Raw genomic sequence first — 22,233 nt, forward strand, 5'->3', positions numbered from 1 at the left:
CAAAAGTAATATTTTCGATAACTATCATGGTGTACAATACTTATTTTTATTTTTTATTAGGTTCAAACATAGATTAAAACTCTAAACCTACGGCCACACTTTCGATTGTATACTCCAAACGGCAAAGCTTATGCAAGTTATTAGCTTGCTTTCAAATTACAATAACTGAACATAATAGCTACGCATCACCCGTGCTATTATTTTCGATACAGGCACAAACCAAAGATACAAATCCTGTAAAACACAGGTCATATAAACAAGTTTCTTGCTAATACCTGACTACATTTTCGGAGTCAAATTTGTGTATAAACAAACTACAAAACTGTATCAATACTACATTCTTCCAAGTACAACAAAACATCTATCCATGAAAGGATCTGTAACACACGAGTATTGATAAAAAATGGTTTTACCTGAATATTTTCAATCTTTGTTCCCTATATAAAATTTTTCTGCTTATATAGTGCAACCAGGCTACAAAGGAACACTAAAAAAGGGAACCATGACGACCTGGTTGATCTAATTCGTATAATTGATATACTTGTCAACAATGAGGACAGGATAGACATACCCAGAACACAATAAAATCCCCATCCCAGAACACAATTTCATCACCGCACCTGCACGACAAAAATAGATATATAATCCTAACTAAAAACAAAATGACATATGGCTTGTAACCGCAATTTGTAGAAACATAAATATGCATGCATATGGAGATGCAAGTATGCACCCCAGAAGGTACAAATATATGAAGTATTAAACGAAAATGAGTTTCTCCAGAACAAGCACAAGCTATACTTCAAACTCATAGGTTTAGTTTAGAATAGAAGAATAAATGTAACACATACGAATTAGAAGCCATTGAAAAGAATTAAGAGAATTAGTCAATCTCAATTAGTAATGTAACTAAAGATCCATAGGAGAAAAACTAAAAGGCTATAATTCTGATAAATTTGTACATAAACAAATACTATTGAGGGGATATATGTCGAGTGATATCTGCTTCCAATATTTAGCAAAGTTGAACCGACTAGGAAAAGGGTAAAAGACAATTAACGAGAATATGTGACACGAAATCCTACCACTGCAGCTCTCTTCCAAAATTATTTGCGGAGCATCCTCCATCAAGAGAAGATATTCTCAGCTATGATTTTTTGACCAAAAGACCAGAATATTTCGGTGCCCTTTACCTTGTGTGTTATCCTTGAATAACTGCAGTATTTTGATAATTGTAACATCTAGGTACAACTTCTATTTTAACTAACCTACTGGCTTATACTAATGACAATCATACACCTTAATATAAGATCAATCATACACCTTAATATAAGATGATTGAAGCCTTGCCAAGCAAACAAACAAATGTGGAGGGGTATAAGAACAAGCAAATAAATAGCATTACTTATGTAAAAACTTGTATAAATGAAGATAGAAGAGTTGCAGTAAAAACAGGGGCGAACATGATATTATACCATCAATTCCAATGTCCATAACTATATAATAGGATTTTGGGGGAGTGAGGGAGTGACTAACCATGTGACTTGCTCCTTAAACGGCAAAAGTTACAAGACGGGGATCCATTGCCTCTCAAACTGCAAAAGTTGCAACTAGAGCATGCAATATGAACCAGTATATGATGACACCTAGACGTAGAGCAGGCTGCCGCATTAATGCACGGTCACAAGAAACCCTAGCATTGGTTGATAAAAGCAGTGTCAGAACTATTACAAATATCTTGGAAAATAATTAGTAAATAAACTAGTAAACCTTACCATAAGCCATCAACCAAATCTGTCACAGGTCTTGTAAATCTCGGGACAACCTTAGATGTAGTGAGGGACTTGAAACCATGAGCTGAGTAGAAAAAACAGCAAAAAATGACTCGGTGTGTCATCATTTTCATAAAAAGGTAGAGAGTTCATAACATAGACATGAGATTTTAAGAAACGAGTGAAATTTTTTACCTTTATCATCATCTTCATTCTCTAAATCCCGACTACTATCAGGCTCCATATCTACAGAGATTGCAACTTGGTCGTTGTTGCTTTTGCGCAAGCTACGAACTTGGGACACACTTGATGACCCGGGTAATTGCCATTTGTTTGTCTGCAATTTGACTAAATAAGTTTGCGGACTCTTGATAATGATTTACAATCTAAAGATAAAATACAATATTATACAGAAAGAACACTAGATTGACCTCAACCAGAGCATTAACTTCCAAAGGAAGTATGCAATGAATACTTGACATGCTTTCAGCCTTCAGAGCATGAATTATTTTTCCTGGACTTGTATGCAATGGTTTATTGACTTCAGAACTAAATTATTTATTCATAATTTTGTTAGTTGAAGAGAATCTCAACCTACTTAATGATGTCAGACTTGACAATGAAAAAATAATAATTAAGAAATACACCCCTCTTATTAGTTACTCTTTATAATCTCTCTTATTAGATGTTCACAAATATCTCTATTCCTGATCAAATCTCAAACACATTAAGGATTTCTTTCTTTTATCAAAACAACTGTTCACAATACAATTTGCCAAAAAAGAGAGTATTTCAGTATAAAATAATAAGATAATCCTGTACAGCAATGATGAAAAGATCAATCAAATTCACATGATGCCTTAACACAACAAACTGCAGCTCATGAGAAATAGAACTTAGTAACTTACCACAGATTCAGCTTCTACTATTTCAGAAGCCCCCTGACCAGAATTTCCCACATCTCGAGTAATAGTTAATTCAGATTCCTTTTCCCGCAAATCTTTCTCAAGAGATTCCCCTTTTCGCATCAGCTCTTCTACTTTATTCCTTTCCAAGCGCAATAAATTATCTTTGCTTTGCATCACAGCTCGTTGCTCCTCCAAGTCGGTTATGATAGCCATGATCTGCTTCTGAAGTCTCTCTTTATATTCATGATCAGGATTTATTTCCTTATCAAAAGAGCTTCTATTGTGCACCAGGACGTGAGAAACAACTGAATCTAGCCATGATAACAAGTCCTGCATTTCATCCGTGTTTCTGTTTTTGCTCATCTGTGATGCAGCTATAGCATCATTAGTACTTCGTGTGACCTCCTGCCTTAAAAAAGAGACCTCAGCATCCCGATCATGCAACTGAGATTGAAGCTTTTCAATCTCGGACAGGAGGTCTTCTGACAGATGATGAAGTTCATCAAATTTCCGCACAGTAGCAGAAAGCTTTTTTGAAGTCTTTCCAAGAGAAGCTTCAGCATTCACCAAGTCCAGATTCTTTTGTTTCAGAACAGTTTCCAATTCCTCATTCTTGTTTTTCAAGACTTCCATCTGAGCCTCCACCTCATCAAGTGCTTGCATTATAGCTTCAGCTTCTGCAATGAGGAAATTTTGGATTAACATTATTAAAACTCACGCACACCACTTTTTTCAAGCATGCAAGTGAAGGTAATATCAGAAGTTGATGAAACTGACCTTGTTCCTTTGAAGCTACAGCATCAGTCAGGGATCTGATTCTCTCTTGCATGTCTATATAAGCAGCTTCCCGATATTTTAGTTCTTCCACTTTCTGCTGAAACCTGTTATGCTCCTCCTCTACTGTCTTCTGTAACGAGCTACGGTCCCTCTCCAGTACATCAATCCTTCTCTCTATATCATTTATGTGGTCATTGGCAGACTGAAGCTCCTTCGAGTACTGCATTGCAGTAGATTCAGCTTCTTTGATCTGATTGACCAGTTCAAAACAAACTTTATCTTGTTGAATGTTCTTCTCCTGGAGTTCTGTTTGCAAATTTGCGATCTCAGCTTTCAATTCCATTTGACTGAGCTCTACATTTTTATTTTGAGCACTGACAATTTCCTTAACAGTCAATAATAATTCATCTGCTGTTGCACTAACAGAACCTCCGGATGTTGAGATAGTCTGTCCAATAAGTTCTCCTTCAGTACCAGCTGTTGTTAAGTCATAGTTAAATCCTTGGCCTTGAAGAACCAAACCCTTTGCAACCTGCTGAGCTTTCCAATTTTTTAATTCTGCAGATGAGCTCTTGCAGGCCTCATAGAGCATCGAAACATCACTGCGCAATACCATCATTTCCGCATCTTTCTGTTTCTCAATGGACTCCAAGCGAAACATCTCTCTCTTGACTGATTCACATAATTCATGCTGAGAAGTCATTTCTTTATGAAAACTTTCCACTGATTCCGATAGAACTTTAGCTTCTTCCTGTAGTAAAGATGTGTGTTTGTATAGTTTCGCTTTTACACCACTAATCTCTACGATAAGCTCTTGCAGGTTGTATTCAATAAATTCACGAATTTCACCCTGAGTATTGTTATTAAATTTATCTTGCTCCCTTTCCCCGAAAGAACTGATAATAAGAGATTCCTCGTGGGCAGAAGTAGCCTGAAAAAGAGGGCAGAAAAAGTAACAAGTTAGGGTCACGCTTAGCTATATCTTTTACCGACTGAAGATGTGTTTGAGGGTGTGCGTGAGCCTGAGAAAATACGAGCAACCACTGGTGACTGACCTCTAGTAACATTAAAAACAAAACATGTATCTATCATATTTTTACAAAACAATTTAAATGTAAAATACGAAACATTACGAAACATTGCAGAAGATTGTAGGTTGTGTATTAAATTGTAGGATAAGTAGTTTTAAGGAGACAATTATTGTTGAACTACAATTTTCTGCAACTGAAGGAACAATTTCTGCTTAAAAGTTAAAAAGAATGTTCGGCAATAAGGCCACCAACTTTCCCTCACATGAGTACACGACTATTAAAGCTTTTTTTCCACCGAGTATCTTACTAAAATATTTATAGTACTAACATTTAGTAATTTCTAAATGTATAGTTTTATCAACTTTCCCTCACATGAGTACACGACTATTAAAGCTTTTTTTCCACTGAGTATCTTACTAAAATATTTATAGTACTAACATTTAGTAATTTCTAAATGTATAGTTTTATCAACTATGCAACTAACACCCCCCCCCCCCCCCCCCAACCCCCCCACCCCAATAGGATGGGAATGAACACACCCCTATTGGAAATACTGCCCTCAGATGTGTAAGGTTCATTTCAGATATTATGTGTTGGTATATGTAATATCCAATGACTTTATGTAATACTTCCATTCATACAATAAAACAGAAACATTACAAATACTTGTAATCCTAAAATTTGGCCGTTATTATTAAGACCTCTCTATGAAAGATGCATCTTCATCTGCACAAGGAATAGAAGGGATAGAATAATAGGTCCAAAAAAATATCTTAGAGTAATTAGTGAGGGTGTTGAGCAATTGTCTGATACCATTTTATAGTTGCTCTAAACAAAAAATGATTTCGTTCCTGACATAAATATACTAAAGTAACAAATAAAAGGATACAAGTATATTTGGTCATAGGCATTGTTTAAAAAATGATTTACCTCATTCCCTGAAACGATTTGACCAATGCCAGCAGAACCAAGTCCAGTTCCTAGACTAACCAAGTTGGCATTGTCGGATGATTTTAGGTATGACTTCGAGGTGGCTGCCAGGTTATGCACTAATTCCAAGTCTTTGGAGAAAGCATTGCCTAACAAATTAATGAAATCAGAGAAACTGCTCCTTAATTGATATACACAAGGTTTTAATGCTGCAAACTCAGAAATCTGGTTATTTCCCTTCTCCAAGAGGAGAGCATATAAGTTTTCAACTTGCAGCTGAGCATCATGCTTGGCAGCTTCAGCTAGATTCTTCTCCATAGACAGTTTGGAAACTTCATTTGTGATTTTCGCTAACTCCTCTTGAAGGCCATCATTTCTTTCTTGAACCTCATTCAGTTCAGCAAGAAGCAGCTCAGCAGCTCGTTTGGATTTGTTTGCATCATGTTCAGAGGACTTGGTAGCTGCTTGTAAACCATAACATATTTTACCAATCTGTACAATCTTATTAACTGGATCAACAGAATTATGCCCCAAGTCAATATCAATTTCATCCAAGGCCCTGCAAATTGTGCTGAGAGTGTGAATTTTATCCTGCCGATCATGCTCAGCCTCGGCCAATTGATTTTCCATGATCAAACTCTTGGACTCTGCACCTTCTTTCATCTGCCGGTAGTTCATAAGTTTTTGCTCATATTCTGAAAGAGCAACTTCCCGAGTGCTAAGCTCGGATCTCAGGCGCTCTGCATTAACTGTAAGCTCATCAATCGTTTGCTTCATACTGTCACGTTGTTGCACCACTGACTTCCCTTTCCGAACTGCCATATTCAATTTCTCCCTAACTGAAGCTGTTTTCTGCTCCTCCTGCTTAAGCAGTTCTCGAAGTTCTCCTCTTTCTGCTTCTAGTCTTTCAAGCTCATTAATCAAAGTTCTATTTTTCTCCGCATAAATAGCTATGTCCTCCTTTACACGTTCCAAATCTCCCGTAACCTCCTCCAGCTGCTTGCTCAAGGTGGCTACCTGCTGGTCCTCAGTTGACTCTGTCTTTTCACCAAGAGTTGCACTACCTATTCCAGAGGTATGTTTGTCAACTGTGACCACTGGCACAACCTCCTGCGCAGAAAGGTCTGTGTACTTCAGTACAAGCTTCCGAAGCAACTGTTCTAAATACTCAATACTAGTAGCTCCCAAATTCTGCCCTCCTGAATCATAATCCTGAAGTACATCACTGAGCAAATCCTGTAATCTTCTTATCTCACAATCAACATGGTGATCACGCTGTTCTATTACCTGCAGAATTTCCAGCTTGTCCTTCAAAACAGCTACTTCATTTTGCAATTTTTCTCTTTCTACTTCAAACATATCTGCCTTCTGTGAAACTATATTATTATCACGACTAAGGATCTCTAAACTTGTAGAAAGATGCTCTTTTTCATTGGTAACTGAATGAAGAGCTGCTTCAAGGCTGGATGTTCTCTTTCGAGACTCCTCCAGATCGGTGGAAAGTGATCCACAAAGGGTTTCAACATTATCAACCTTCTGCTGTAGAGATTCACACCGATGAACAGCCTCTGAAAGTGCTCCTCCTAACCACTCAATCCTATCTTCTGGCTCCATTGACCGTAACTGAGAGGGCATATTTATTTTATCCAAGATCTCTTCCCATCGCTGAACAAGATTATTCCGCTCCATCAGTGACTGTTCAAGCATCTCATTTTGTTCAGCCAGCGCGTAAAACTTACTTTGTAGATCATCATGCTTTTTTGTCAATTCATTTTCTGGATTTGAGTGTGTTGGCATCTCTTCTTTCCAGGCATCCATGTGTGGTCCTTCTCCTGCACCACTTTTCTGATCCCAGTCTGCAGGAGCTAATGAATTCCCAGCAACTGCACTTGCTAACCAATCAATCTTTTCAATTATATCCCTAGCATGAAAGTGCTCCGGCAGCTCTAAGTCTTCCAGTATCTCTTCTATTCTATGAAGTACAGAATCTTTTAAAAGAAATGATTCTCTTAATGCAGTAGCTGAGTTCCGAATGTAGGACAGTTCAGACTCCAGAGCTTCCACACGCTCACCAGCCTCCGAGTAGGCCTTAAGTTTTGTTTCCACCTCAAGAAGCTGGGCATCTTTCAACTGTAGCTCCTGCAAGCATCTTTCGAATTCACCAGATTTCTCTGCAAGCGACTGCTTGAGACCGTCCCGCTGAACTATCAAGCCCTTCCCTTTGGCAACAGCGATGCTGAGCTTTTCTCTGAGAGAAGATACCCTCTGCTCTGATTGTTCAAGTTCAGTTACTTTCTTTAGCATCTGAGACCGCAACATAACCAAATCTTCCATAGCATTCTTCAAACTTTCCTTGTAAATTACACTTTCATTATCACAATGAACAAAAGTGAAAATGATATGGTCTACTTGTGCATGCAGTTCGCTGAATTTCAGTTCTGTAACCCCCAATTTTTCTTTACATGAGATAGCAATGCCATTTGCTTCTTCGTATCTCTGAACAAGTAAATAGGTTAAAGACTCTACAAACGATGCAGGATCCTCTAGGTTGATCTCGAGACCTTCCAGATTAACCATCTCCTCAACCTCTTTAACCAGCTTCATAATAGCATCACCATCAAAGCATCGTCTATTGAGCTCCTCAACCTTGTTTGTTTTATCAATCAAATCAGAGTTGATTTCATTGATCAGAGACTTCAGTAACAACCTTTCTTCCAGTAGCTTCCTCAAATGTTCAATGATTGAATTCAGAGGATCTACCAGTTTTTCAACCTCAACATCAGCCTCACTCTTTTCTACATATCCATATGAATCACTGACAAGTTCCCCTAGGCTGGCATAGATCTTATGCAAAAAACCAGTTGCCAACTCATGCTGCCCATGCAAATTATCAAATTTTACAGTTAAATCCCTGTAGGAACTGCATGTCAAATCAAATTCTGAATGAGCACTATCAAGTTTCTCCTTGAGATTATCAATCATTCTTGTAGCCCCTTCAACTGAAGCAACAAAACGGTCACCAATGTCATTTTCATCACTGGTGTCGGTCAAGTGGTTCGAGGGACTGGACTGAATATGCTTATCCATCTTTTCAACTGCATTAAGAAGCCAAGAAACAACAGAATCCCATTTTTTCTCTAGTATTAAGGTCTTATCGGACACTTCCTTGTGCAAAATTTCCATCTGGTTATAGTTAGAAGAATTCATTTCTAGCGAGTTCTGGTGTAATTCATCCAACTGCCCCAGCATTTCATTGATTCTTGATTCATAGGAACTTAGCCTATTCCTCAGCTCGCTGTTCTCTGCTTTAGCAATGGCGTTTTGCTGCCTCAAGGTGTCATAAGAAAGTAAGAGTTCATCTTTCTTTGCTTCAGTGTTGCATACATGCTGTCTTATTATTTCATAAAGAACCGAAAGTTCAATCTTTGCTTCTCCCAGTTCGTAACTCTCTCCTAGCAAAGTATCGTATTGAACTTTGAGCTCCTTCAATGCAGAGTCTGCAACTATCTTCCCCTTTTTCTCCACCTTAACCAATTCACCAGCATTCTCAGCAGCCACGCTTATTTCATTTAACAAGGTTCTAAGATATCCTGTCTGCTCTTTAGTCAACATGTACAGATCAGAATGTGACTGCTCTTCGGCTAATGGAATACCTTCTGCTTCATGATCATCAGTTTGAGACTTCGATTCAAAGGCCTGAATCAACTTAGATACAGCAGGTGCACCTACCTTGGTACTGGACCTTCTCAAAGAATCTAATTGAGAATGCATCTCTTCAATAGCTTTCTCAAGCTTGTGAAGCACTTTGCCTGCTTGCACCAACTGTCCCCTAACAGATACAAACCCATATGACTCATCATACCCGTCCAAGTTAGGCTGGGCCAAAGGTGATAATTCTGCATTGCTATCATAAGATAAGGATCTATCCTGCACTGGAATCAAACTTGATTTTATGTTAGAATCATCACCCCCATCATCTACGCTTGCCTGCTCCATTTGAGGAATCATGGGATATATCACTTGATCATCACCAGATTGAGATGATTTCTTCATTTTATATTCTTCAATCTTAGCTTTATATATGTTTATAGTACTAGTAAGCAACAAATTTTCTTCTGTTAATTGTTCAAGATGCAAAGCTGCCTCTTTTTGTTTATTGATAGCCTCGTCAAGTTCCAACTGCTTAACCGCCATCAAACTTCTGCACCCAGCTAAGTCTGCTGATGCCTTTTCTCTATCATACAAAGCTCTATCTTTTTCTTCAATGAGCTCCTTTCGCTCTTCAACTATTAAAGCAAGACTATTGTTTAAATTGGAGATTTCCTGTTGTAAAGTCTCGGCAATGACCTTGTATTCAATTAATTCTGTGGACAGTTTTTCCGTCTCATGGATAGAAAAATCATGTTCTTCTGTGAGTGAAACAAGAATGCCTTTCAAACTATCCTTTTCGAGCTGAAGAGATTCTGCTAAAGCCTTGTTATCAGCCAGCTCTGTCGACAATTTTTTATATTCATTCAAATAGGAGTCCTTTTCCTCCTCAAGCTTCAGTTTCTCATTTGTTATTAAATCAATATTTCCAATTGTGATAGCATTCTCATCAGCATATTTGTTTCTCTCCTCCGTCACCAAAGTCAGATGCCTGCTCATAGTTTCATTCTCAGTCTGCAATGTTGCCACCAGATTCCTGCAGTCAGCCAAGTCTCTTAATGCATTTCCCAACTCCTTCTGTGACATCGCCAACTTACCTTGTAGTTCATCAGATCTAGTGGATGTTTCCACAAACTCTGCCTTCAAAAACCCAAATTCATTTTGGAGGTCTCCCTTCTCAGAATTTAATAATTGAATTTCTGATAAACATTTTTGAAGCTCAAGCCCAAGGCTTTCATTCTTCACCTGGACTTCATTAAGCAAACCAGTGGCTGCAGAATGGTCATTGACCATCTGATAATGTTGATGATCAATATCCTCATGTATAATCTGATACAAATCTTTGGCAAAACTAGTGAGATACAATTGTTCCTGAAGTGGCTCTAAAACATCAGAAAACCAAGAACCCTGAACACCAACACTGCTAATTTCTTTACTAGCATGCTTTCGTGCTGCCAGCAGAAAACTGAACTCATCTTCATCAAGCCTGTGCACCACCCCGGCAAGCTGCGAGAGGCTTACCAAGCTTCCATCTGCCAAGGAAATCATTTTACTGGCAGAATCATCATCTGGTCCCGTGCACGACAACAAAGATGCTTTAGAAATTTGTCCATTTAAAGAGCCCACCATCATATCTTCTGTCATTACTTCAGCAGTTACAGCTGCGCCATCAGCTTCAAAGGGTGAGGGCTTACAAGAGTCTGAATTCTCGCCAGCCTTTTGTTTCTCAATCTCAATAAAGGAACTGTCAGATCCAGAAATGTCAGTTTCATTGTGCAGGTAGCTGGACACATCAGGCCCTGCTATATCAGCAGTCACATCCCCTTGAAATTCCACTGCCCTGCTTCTATCAGTATTCTCCGAACTTGCATGCTCAGCCTCCTGCATTGCCCCTACCAATCAATAAATTAGATTTCAATTATATATGTTACTAAACTTAACAACGAAAAACAGTCCATTTCATTAAGAATTTGCACTTCTATGGATATGTTTTAGGGGAAGGGGTGGAGGCAGAAACCAGGTAGCAAGCTATACAATAGTTATAAAAAAGAGAATGCGGGCACAACCTACATCTGGTACCTGATCTACCCCATGTATAGGCTTCACTTCAATTGCATCATCGCCTTTTCCACTATCATCAATCAAATCAGATGGGGCAAATGAATCAACAGATGTAGACACGCTAACATGGTGAGGCTTTTTTTCAGAACTGGCCATTTCCAGTATTTCTAATGATGATTTGTTGACTGTATCAATATCTATGTCAGCACTATTTTCAGCTTTGTTTTGAACTGAAGAATCCCCTCCCTTCTCATTACAAACATTTGATCTCTGACCCCCTTCGTCAGCTTCTGCACCATCTAGTTGAAGCTTAACAACTCCCGTCAATGAAGCTTTAACTTCACCAGTTTCAGAAACAATAGGCACTGGAATTGATCCAGAACTTGACTCACCAATATCAGCAGCCACAGAATTCTCCATAGAATGCAAAGATGGAGGATTGACACGCTCCCTTGCATATTCAGATCCAGACCCTTCATCTCCAGAAACTTGAGGTTTCACATCAGCGAGATTAACAGATCCAGATTCTTCACCTCCAGAAACTGGTGGTTTAGCATCAGCAAGATCAACAGCACTAGCTGCCGCCTCGGTTTTTGCATCTTGTTCAGATTTACCACCTTTTTTGCTCCCCTTACCATCCTTTTTCTTACGATATTGCTGAAGCTGGTAAAGAAAATGCAAGATGTCATTCTAAGAACTATAAACGTCTACTAATATCTCTATGATAATATTCAAATGATATTGAACTTTATAGGATCATTTCAGCTTATTATTATATGTATGTATGTATGTATAACTTCTTCTCTATACATTCCCTAACTTGTCACATGTTAAAGGTCTATAATACAAAACTTAGCTGGCATTCCCCGAGAAATGAACTAATAAAGCGTTAACAGCAGAGATCAGTAAGCACCGCCACTGAAAAGATTCACTAAACTTCAAAAAGACTTAAATTCAATCCTTTTTTATATAAAAAAAAAAAAAAAAATCTTCCCCTATATTATCAAGTAGTCTCGAATTTACAAACTAGCTGATATATAACACAATCCTTATATAAAACAAATAAAAAACACCTTGTAATTCTGTATTAGGATAAATTCAATCCAGCTTCACACTGTCCACAGTCACAACAATGCTATTCCTTATCACACCGCGTCTCGTAAACAAACACAATCTACCCTAATCTCACACACACAACCTACACACATCCAAATTCATTAAATTCCAGCTCAGCACAGGCGAATTCAATATCAAAAACTACGATAAATTAGATCCTGCTTCACACTGTCCACAATCACAACAATGCTATTCCTCATCTCACCGCATCTTGCGAACAAACACAACCTAACCTAATCTCACACACACAATCTACACACATCCAAATTCATTTAATTCCAGCTCAGCACAGTCGAAAACTACGATAAATTATATCGGAAACTACGACAAATTAAACCGAAACAACAGTACCTTCTTGCGCCCAGCTGCAAGCATATCGGTACGACTCTTATTACTATTACTCTTGTCCATCCAAAAGATCCCCAAACTAGGGATTCACGGGTCAAAAATGACCGAATTCAATCAACATTACACGATCAAACCTGAGAATTAACACAATAATAATCACTTAAAAAGACGTTATAACAATAAAATTTCATAAAATAAATATAATGGAGATGAAATTGGTGAAAATGAAAAAGAAATCTGACCGAAAAGACGAGATTTGTGCGACGAGATTTGAATTGAGGATGTGATCAAGGGGAAAATTAGGGCTTGGAAATTTAGGTAGGGAGTGTTTGGTTTGGTTTGATTAGCTTCTACTCTAAAACAGGACCGATTTATATTGTTATTTGGATCGAGATGACACGAGCGGGTCAGGGTCGGGTCAATGACATGAAAGTCGATCTTCTTTTGTTGTGCTGTATTTTTTGTTTTCTCGAGATGTGTGTCGGCAATTTTTATTTTTACTTCTTTTAAAACTGAAATAAAAAACTTTAAACGCGACAAGCTTACACATAAAAAAAACATTATAAAAAGATTATTTTCGCTATTTTCACTTTTTATTCGAATTGAAATAAATAGGTAAAATTTATGAAATCTATTTTCAAATTACAATATGGAAAAGAATATACATTTCTACACTCCAATATATTATTTTGAAATTGCGTTAGTGATAATAATCATAAATTTAATAAGTTGAATGATTATAATATAGAAAAGATGATCTAGTATGCATAATGTAAAAATTTCTGTTAACACATGTTAAAATATCAAAAATTGAATAATCAAAGCATGAGGATGTTAAAATCATAAATTTAATAAGTTGAATGATTATAATATAGAAAAGATGATCTAGTATGCATAATGTAAAAATTTCTGTTAACACATGTTAAAATATCAAAAATTGAATAATTAAAGCATGCGGATGTTAAAATCATATAAAAATAAGTGAAATGTATAAATGTTCATATATTTTTATTCATAATTCGATGTAAATAAAATTTTATTCAGTATGCCAAGCCCATTATAATAAATTCATGTATATATTGATATATTTAAAAAATGCACTGTGAGATCATTTTTAACTTATACAAATTGACCCGTAAAATTTTCGCCCATTTTTCTAGTTTTCAAGTTATAAGTGTAAAAAGACTAAATATATTAACAAATACATCTCATATTTTAACCGGACTGAATGAATAAATATGAAAATTTTGTTTTAAAGCAAATCAAAAACTCTTTAAAATCTCTTCAAGCTTCTCTCAACAATTCTAACAACAGTACTTCACATCATAATACTTGCAGCATCTCAAACAAACGTGTTTATTTTGAGAGAGTGTAGGCAAACCATAAAGACAGCATTAACTAGTTAGCAAGGTGATTCACGTGTTGTTATTGCCAAGGACATATGGATTATTTATGCTAGTCACGACTCACGAGATGTCTTATGTGTCTCCACAGAAATGTACAAACACAACCTTGCTGAAGGAGCTGAACAGAAACGAATTGCAGTTTATGAACTGAAAGGCTAGAGACATTGTAAAATATACCCCTGGGAGGTGTTCTTTCTGTGAACTTTAAAAAAAATAATAATAGTAAATCCCCGTGCACAATAATATAAAAACTAGAAGCTATTCTTTGGAACATATAAAAAAACTTGAAAGAGCAAACTGAGAAGTTACATCTACAATAAATACCATGATACATACATACAGACATATTATGGGTGCTTCACTCTGTTTTTGGAAGGGGTGGTGGAAGGATGTAGATGGCTCGTATCAAGTACGAAGGCAGATATAACCAAGAGCTTCGGAAATTACAAGCAGCAGCCCAGAATAAAAAAAGCCAAACACCATGTTGGGAACAGTGTTCACCACACCTACAACAAAAGTAAGAAATCAGCTATGTTTAGGTTAGACAAGAGCAAGATCTTGCTAAAACCTCGGCATCTAAAACAGCCAAGGCACGATCGTCAACTACAATACAGAGGTTCACCAATGTCCCCTCTTTCAAACGCTAACCAAAGGTCAAACAATACTGGCTCGGAAGAAAAGTTCAAATCGACGAAAAAAGAGGAAACAAATGTAAAAATAAATCAATACACATAAACTACGTACAAAATTTCTACACAACAAGCCAAACAAAAACATACCTTAAATATGCATGCTAAAAGTATCAAGCTCTATAGTACTATTTCTCCGAATGTCCACGTTTAGCCTTTCGACGAGAATGGCTTGTATTAGAATTTCGAATGGGTTTCTGTGGCTTTTTACTGCAATTCGGTACATAAAATGATAAAAGTATTGTTACTCTGGTTTCTTTATGAGAGAAAAATGGCAAGAATATGAGAGCCACATACAACAAAATGTTAATAAAGAAGGATAGGTGGATTAGTGAATATAAATACGTGCGTTTATCAAACAGATGTTCCTTTGTATCGAGTACTTTCCCCCAACCTCTCTTTTTGGATAAACCAGCCATCAACAAACATAAAAGTAGCATGAAAATTCCCAAACTTTTTTAACCATGTATCCGTGGGATCTCTTTTAGTATAAAACCACTAACTTATATGAGTATACAAACACTAACCTATATGTATAGAGAAGTGACCAGAATCTAGCGAACTTTCTGGCTAGTCCATTTCTTTCTACCAACTTATATGTATAGTGAAGTGACCTGAATCCAGCAAACTTCCCGGCTAGTCCATTTCTTTCCATCCACATAATTTATTCAAAGGTTAGTACAAACCCTGGGTGCAAAATTTTGGTTAGTTGCTACTTGCTAATATATATCCTAAGTGGGCCTCACAAAGGCTCCCCTTTTCTCTGGAATATATTACAATTTTCAATATGTTCGATTATTAAGTATACAGGAGAGGGGAGTAAAGATTCGAATGCGTGAATACATTGTATTCCAAGCATGCAATATCTACAGTGTATATTAGCTGAGCTGAGAACCACTGCTCACTATTCACTATCCAACTACACAACCACAACTCTTTCCTCCCAATATATAGATGTTAAAGACCTACGCTTCGTTTCTTGTCCCCTGCCCCAAAACAGTAACACATCACAAAACCTTGAGGAATAGAAAGAATTGGTCATTTAACATTGTACTGAGAGGGCAAGAGGACTAAGCACCCTAAAATTCTCAAAAGATATCTGCACAATAAAAGGTAAATCTTTCCCCTAGAAGATGGCCTCCTAGTAATCCACTTTAATATTCAAAGATGAGTTTGCGAGTTAAGGAGAGGGTTAATGATAGCTACACTGACCTGAAGATCACTGAAAAAATTCTGAACAAAATGATGATTGGCAGAGCCAACAATGCTGAGGCCTGAAAGATAACAATATTATTGTTGGAAGAACAATAACAGAAGCATAAAACAGTTAACTGAAGGTAATTGACAGAAAACAGATAAGATCCTAACTACATTCTACAGATACATACCGCAAACCACACCAACTCTTTAGTTGCTATAGCTCTTGTCAGTTCATGCTTTCTCAGAGATTCTTGCACAGTGTCTTGGACCTTCAATGAAAAATTGAATTCTTTGATATATTAAACATATCAAGTAGCATAAGCACCTGGTAAATTTAATAGACTGAGAAAAAAATAACAAGTACCTGCATTTTAACTGTTAGGTTTTATTGGCTACAAAAAAAAGTCTATTTGTAGCAAAGTTTCAGCACTGTGATGACAAACTTTGGACAAAATCCTAGCCTGACAGGTTGTTTGATAGTTATACTCTGATCAGTGATCACATACCTTATATTCCAGAAATTCTGGTCCGGAAGTTCAGTTGGTGTTTCTAATAGTAGAAACTAAATATTAAACTTATTTGAAATAGCCAATGCCACCTTAATATAGGGATGGCTTTGCAAGTTGCCATTGACTCCAGAAATGAACTATTAATTTATCAACATTGCTAGTAAAATACCTACATCTACCTGAATCTACAGTTCAAAGTGAAACCAACATGTATCTGACAAAAATAGGAGATTAACTAATGAGCAGCAAATGTGGGTACTTGTTCTGTGAAAACCCGAACACTGGACTTCTAAAAGGGCTCAAAAGGATTCTAGTGCCTTCTCATAGTAATCAACTGTATACCCTTCTTCTACTATCTCTCACCTCACCAGAGCATTAATAACAAAACCTTACATTAAAAAGTGACATGAAATTATACTTATAAGCCGAGAGGAAGCCAATCAATTGTCATACCTCCTGATGATACACAGTAGCATATTCAAGAAATTTTCCATACGCATGAAATGCCTCCTTTGTATATGGCTCCAAAATGTTGTTTACTTTATCAACATGAGGTTTTGCTACGCTGGCAACCTGTTCAATGTGTGGCTTGCTAGCTTTCTTGACTTCCTGTAATTAATTGAATCAAATTTAGTATGTCCCTAGCAAGAAAGTCTAGCAAACTGCATAAGTTAACATTTATATAGCATATGTTTATACCTGATAATATGAATCCACAACTTCGTAAATTTTAGTAACATGTGGAGTTGCGGCAGTCTTGGATGATTCATAAACCTCGATAAATTTTGTGGTGAATGACTGCACATGTGGTTCAGCAGTAGTTTTCACAACAAACCATTTTTCCTTGATAGACGGAATCCAGTTCTATGATTTACAAGACAGAAACAGAAGACAATAAAAGTCCAGTCAGACATATCCAGATCTGTTTAGAGTCTCTATTGGATCATCAGTATCATTTTCTAGTTTTTTGTCACTTGCAGTTCTGCCTTGACTGATAAGGATGCAGTTTAGATTCCCTACTCCGATCAGTTTGATTGTATTTGATCTTATATATAATCTATATATAGTTAGCATTTAATAAATCTTTACGTATTCACATGTCACCTTAAATATCAGTGCTAAACTAGTAATAATGAAAACAAACGAGCTGTTTTATGTAATTTCAGATAAATTTATCATATAAAACGTAAAGGAATGTTAAACTATATGACAAGAACAAAATCTTCAAAAGTGCCTTACAGTTTTCACAGTTTCCACATGGGGTTCAGCCCATTTCTCAACCTGACCTTTCTTTACTTTTGCCTGCGCACAAAGGTGGAATGCATTTTAATGTATACAGGAGAGAGGAGACAATATTTAACATACAACGAATAATTACCATTTAATAGGAAAACATTATTGTCTACCATTGGTAAATTGTAACCACACTAACAGTCAGAGGAAAACATTCTTAGCTGATTGCACACAAGAGACCTTGTGAAATCAGTGTTGGCAAACGAAATAAGTGGTCCAACAGTAGTACCTTTTCAACGAGTAATTGCATAGCAGGCTTTCCATGCATGTTCCATTGTGTCTCCACGTATGACTGCAGATTAGCAACAAGGTCAAAACTGAAAGGAGAATACTAATATGACACTCCTGTAATATGTCATACCTGACAAGTAAAAACATGAACTGCAAGCCACGGTGGTAGCCATGCTCCATGAACCTGTTTATGAATTATAGACATGAGGAAGATTATATACTACAAACTTCAGTAAAAATTGTTACGAATAACTTTAGAAACTGAAAAAACATTCTGGGATCCCTAGCCAACCAATTAATACCATGCTTAAGAAAAAAATGTATTCAGTTTCGGGGCACAACTAAATATGTGCAAGAAATGCAACTACTTTATTATGAAGCTCTTTTCTAATATGAATTTGGCAAGCTCGTCCAAGATTAGCTCTCTCTACTACAGATATCATCTGCGAGTTAATAATTGGTCCAAGAAAAAATCATTTTGTTGGGTGGGCTTACAAGGAACAACATACGAAAATTACTCAAAGCTTTTGTGGGGTTAAAAGGTATGTCAGTAGTCGTGGCAACAAGAATAGACCAACATAAATTTGTACTACATCACACTCAACCTTCTACAGAAGGTGCAAATACAATATGACAAAAAGCACCTTATATGACCCTTGAGATAGTTAAACTTGACCTCCAAAAGGACAAAGTCAGATGAGGAAAATAACAATCTATGTTATGTACCTCTGTGAGTTCCTTAATCTTGGAAGTGGCCTCATGTTTTGCCTTCATCAGTTCCTCCTACAGAACAGTTTCAAGATAAAAGGCAGTTTTAAATCTGCAATATTAAATTAATGACTTGTAGAACATATTTTTAGTTATATGCAAAATTTAAGAACCTAGTACCAACTACCAACATACTTCGGCAACTTGAAGGGCACGTTCAGTTTTTTTAATCTTGACCTTTTCTTCATCAATATTCTTTTGCAGCTGCAAAATGAACCAAAAATAAACCTTGGTAGAAGAATTATATTGATCCTAAATTGTTAAAATCTTATTGGAATGGTAAAAATCTCAGTATAAATTATGATTAACTCCATTCACCATTGAAAGGAACCTACACTCTGGAGTTTCGTATTCAATTCAAGGACTTTGTTCTCAGCTTCTAATATCCGGGACTCCAATTCATACTTCTCCTGGGCCCTAAGCTCCATTTCATTTTTAAGGTTCTCCACCTGACAAATATATATTATATTATGTACCAGGTTTACTAATATGTACGAGTATAAACTTTGTTTTACTTATACTAACCTCTTTCTCCAGATCAGCAGATCGTGCATTGGCCTTTGCTAATTGCTCTTCAACATCGGAGGTTCCTTTTTTCTAGTAAACAATAGAAACTTGTTTAAAATAAGAAACATACTGTATATCTACCAGGAACACAAACAAAACATTTCAGATACTACTGTGTCTTACTTGAACAGAAGCTATCTCGCTGCGCAATGATGCTATTGTATCTGACTTCTCCTTGATGATATTTTCCTTCTCAAAGATTTTGTCATCCTTACTTTTAATCTCTTGAATCTTTAAATCAACATGAGACTCTTTACACATAAACATGTCAGATGAAGTCGCAACATATGACAGCATATAAGTTAGCAGGATTGGTGTCCTCAACTAGCAAGAATTACTGAGCAACAATAAATAATCTTAAGCAGTTGATGCAGTCATGCATATCTTTTCACTATGTAATATACTACTGCTGATACATAACTCCACTACACCATGTTTTATAGCTTCTCATATTCTTACAGATATGTCACTGGTTCAATAAATCTAGTGCTGCCAGCCATGACAAGCAGTGCTTCCAAGTCTCAACAGAAAAATGATTTATTTCCATAAACTATAAGTAGGGTTTAAATACTCTATACATAGATAGTTTCCCACTTTTAGAACAAACCTGTCTGCCAGAATCACTTACATTCACAAAACATTAAAATAAATGACGACCACGATTCTTTGGCATTCTCTCAAATAAATAAGTGATGACCAATTAATGCAGCCACAACATGTGTTTACCTAAGAGACTATGAGCTGGACCATTAAATGCGATATTACTATTTGTTACCATGTAAAATATCAAGAAGGGAGCTTAAGAACAAATACCAGATATAGACCAAAAAAACAAATAAAGTAAATTACGTGTCCAATCATTACAACAATCCACAACAGACTACTCTTAATCCCTCCATCTTCACATAATAGTCACTTAATGCTGTGATACTATATTAAAACACCTCATTATTACACAAAGACTGCATTTATTGCAATTTTTTGTTTTATACTTCTACCCCAACATAATGAGTGTAGAGAATCTTATAGCTTTTAAAGAAGTGTAAATAAGTGATATATCCCAAAAAGGAGAAAAAAGATTATCCCAATTGCTTTGAAAACAGAGAGAGCATTTATTTCAGCCCTATTAAACCCTGACTTCCTGTACCCTCCTCAAAATAACCTCAAATTATACACAGAAACAGCATAAATATACTCATATAAACCAGCAAAATGAATACTGATATTGAACAGAACCATTCCCATCTAGAAACATCACAAACTCAAAACACAGTCTAATTAGTAATATGAATGAAGTTTCACTTGTCACAACATATATATACAGAAATTAATATGTCAACTTACTTAATACGCTTAGACCAATATTCACACATCAATATAAAGCCTAATTAACATCCACAAATTATTTACACATACGATGACCACTACCTGTTACACCTACAAATATTTATGTTAACCTAATGACCACTTACACGCTGCCATAAACTATGTTTCCCGAAGTACCAAACCATTAACCGCAACACCGTAATGACTTGCTGTGTACATTACCAAGCAACCAAAATACGAACCAATACGTAACATAAACAAAAACCACTTGAAGTAACTCAAGTGTTCGATCATCATCATCACCGCAGACCAAATGTTTGTCAATTACCGTTCTACGATTCCTATTTCCTCCTCAAAACAATCTCAAGCTACACATACGACTTCGTTTCAATTTAAAAACTCATTAGTACCAAAATTCAATACTTATTGAATATGCTGAGCATTGCAGTACCGCAATAACCAACAGTGGTCATTGGTGTAATATATTCTCTCCTCTGATTTGCCAGCTAAGATTAGTTAGTTATAGTTGGTTACATTCTAGCTTGATGTATATAGCCTAGTAGTGGTGTCTAAAAACAGTTTATGCTTTTAGTCATTCTCTCTCTAGAACCTTCATATGTTCTCTCTGCAACAAACATGTAAATACAATCCCTATCTTCTTCGTTAAGCTTTATCTAATGTTCATTAATGGTGATTGGATAATTTTTTGTTCAATTTTTCAAATTGTTTCAATTACTAATATTTAACATTGCACATTACTAAACATCCGGAGTGTAGAATAAACAAAATCTCACTAACCGCAACATAATTTACATAAATCAAACCGTTATAACCTACTCGATAAGCTCGAATCCATACATAATCATTCGCAAACATTCACGAAGCTCAATTGAATCAAACAAACAGTTCATTCCACAACAAACTCAACACAATTCACAAAAAAATCATACAGATACACAATTAAATCGATTGAACTAACCTAGCGATTGAATCTTATACTGGAGTTGCTCGAGTTCAATTCTCATCGCCGCCGAAGCATCGGCGCCGTCCGATCTGACGACTTCAACTTCCTCCTCCGTTGACGAAGCGTCGGCATCAGCGCTCGCGATAAGCACGGCGAAAAAGACGGCGAAAAGGACGGAGAGAACGGGAGTTTTGAAGGCCACCATAGCAGAGCAGAGGCCTCTGAAGCAGAAGAGAGGGGCGTTTATAGAGTGTGTAGTTATCGATACTTACAATATCTGTGAATGAATCTGTATGTCATGGTGGAAAAGTAGTTGGAGGTTGTTCCCTTTTTATATTTTGGATTTTTCGAATGTTATTATTGATTAATCATTGAATACGAAAATTAGGATTCTTTTGTTGGAGTGTAAAATGTTTTATATAAATAAAATTATAAATTCTGAGAATATTATTAGGTTATTAAATAAAATTATAAATTCTGAGAATGTTATTAAGACTAAGCATATTTTCTCGAAAAAATTATTAGTTATTTAATAAAATCAGTCATTTTATAACACATATATGTATATATCCTCGTCATTCTCATTTTTTAATGATTTTTCAACTCTTTAGCAGTAGTTTAAGACTTTTATAGAATATAATTTTTAATTTAATTTTTATTTATTTATAAAAATTTAAATATTATATTTT

At 36.2% G+C, this 22,233-nt stretch overlaps 2 protein-coding genes across 6 annotated transcripts; both read right to left on the reverse strand.

Annotated features, from left to right (window-relative positions):
- Positions 1-166: 166 nt before the first annotated feature.
- Positions 167-12,990, reverse strand: LOC108200820 (trans-Golgi network-localized SYP41-interacting protein 1). 4 transcript variants are annotated; one of them, XM_017369092.2, is made up of 10 exons: positions 12,834-12,990; positions 12,595-12,725; positions 11,146-11,790; positions 5,419-10,947; positions 3,458-4,388; positions 2,681-3,357; positions 1,968-2,109; positions 1,776-1,857; positions 1,537-1,693; positions 167-620 (listed from the first exon to the last, which is right to left on the reverse strand). In XM_017369092.2, exons 2-9 carry the CDS (start codon positions 12,652-12,654, stop codon positions 1,591-1,593), a joined length of 8,169 nt encoding a protein of 2,722 aa, XP_017224581.1. In that variant the 5' UTR covers positions 12,655-12,725; positions 12,834-12,990; the 3' UTR covers positions 167-620; positions 1,537-1,590. The 4 variants fall into 4 exon arrangements, with proteins under 4 accessions (XP_017224581.1, XP_017224574.1, XP_017224569.1 ...); XM_017369085.2 differs by having other exon boundaries at positions 11,137-11,790; XM_017369080.2 differs by having other exon boundaries at positions 5,419-10,958; positions 11,133-11,790.
- Positions 12,991-14,161: 1,171 nt separating this feature from the next.
- Positions 14,162-21,855, reverse strand: LOC108204622 (uncharacterized). 2 transcript variants are annotated; one of them, XM_064090054.1, is made up of 16 exons: positions 21,560-21,855; positions 19,378-19,505; positions 19,213-19,284; positions 19,023-19,136; positions 18,823-18,891; positions 18,646-18,702; positions 18,050-18,103; positions 17,918-17,980; positions 17,635-17,697; positions 17,095-17,259; positions 16,849-17,004; positions 16,075-16,155; positions 15,899-15,960; positions 15,214-15,333; positions 14,777-14,896; positions 14,379-14,503 (listed from the first exon to the last, which is right to left on the reverse strand). In XM_064090054.1, exons 1-15 carry the CDS (start codon positions 21,747-21,749, stop codon positions 14,815-14,817), a joined length of 1,476 nt encoding a protein of 491 aa, XP_063946124.1. In that variant the 5' UTR covers positions 21,750-21,855; the 3' UTR covers positions 14,379-14,503; positions 14,777-14,814. The 2 variants fall into 2 exon arrangements, with proteins under 2 accessions (XP_017229642.1, XP_063946124.1); XM_017374153.2 differs by lacking the exon at positions 15,214-15,333 and having other exon boundaries at positions 14,162-14,503; positions 21,560-21,854.
- Positions 21,856-22,233: the final 378 nt, after the last annotated feature.

This window comes from Daucus carota, chromosome 1, assembly GCF_001625215.2.
Source record: "Daucus carota subsp. sativus chromosome 1, DH1 v3.0, whole genome shotgun sequence".
Classification (NCBI taxonomy): domain Eukaryota; kingdom Viridiplantae; phylum Streptophyta; class Magnoliopsida; order Apiales; family Apiaceae; genus Daucus; species Daucus carota.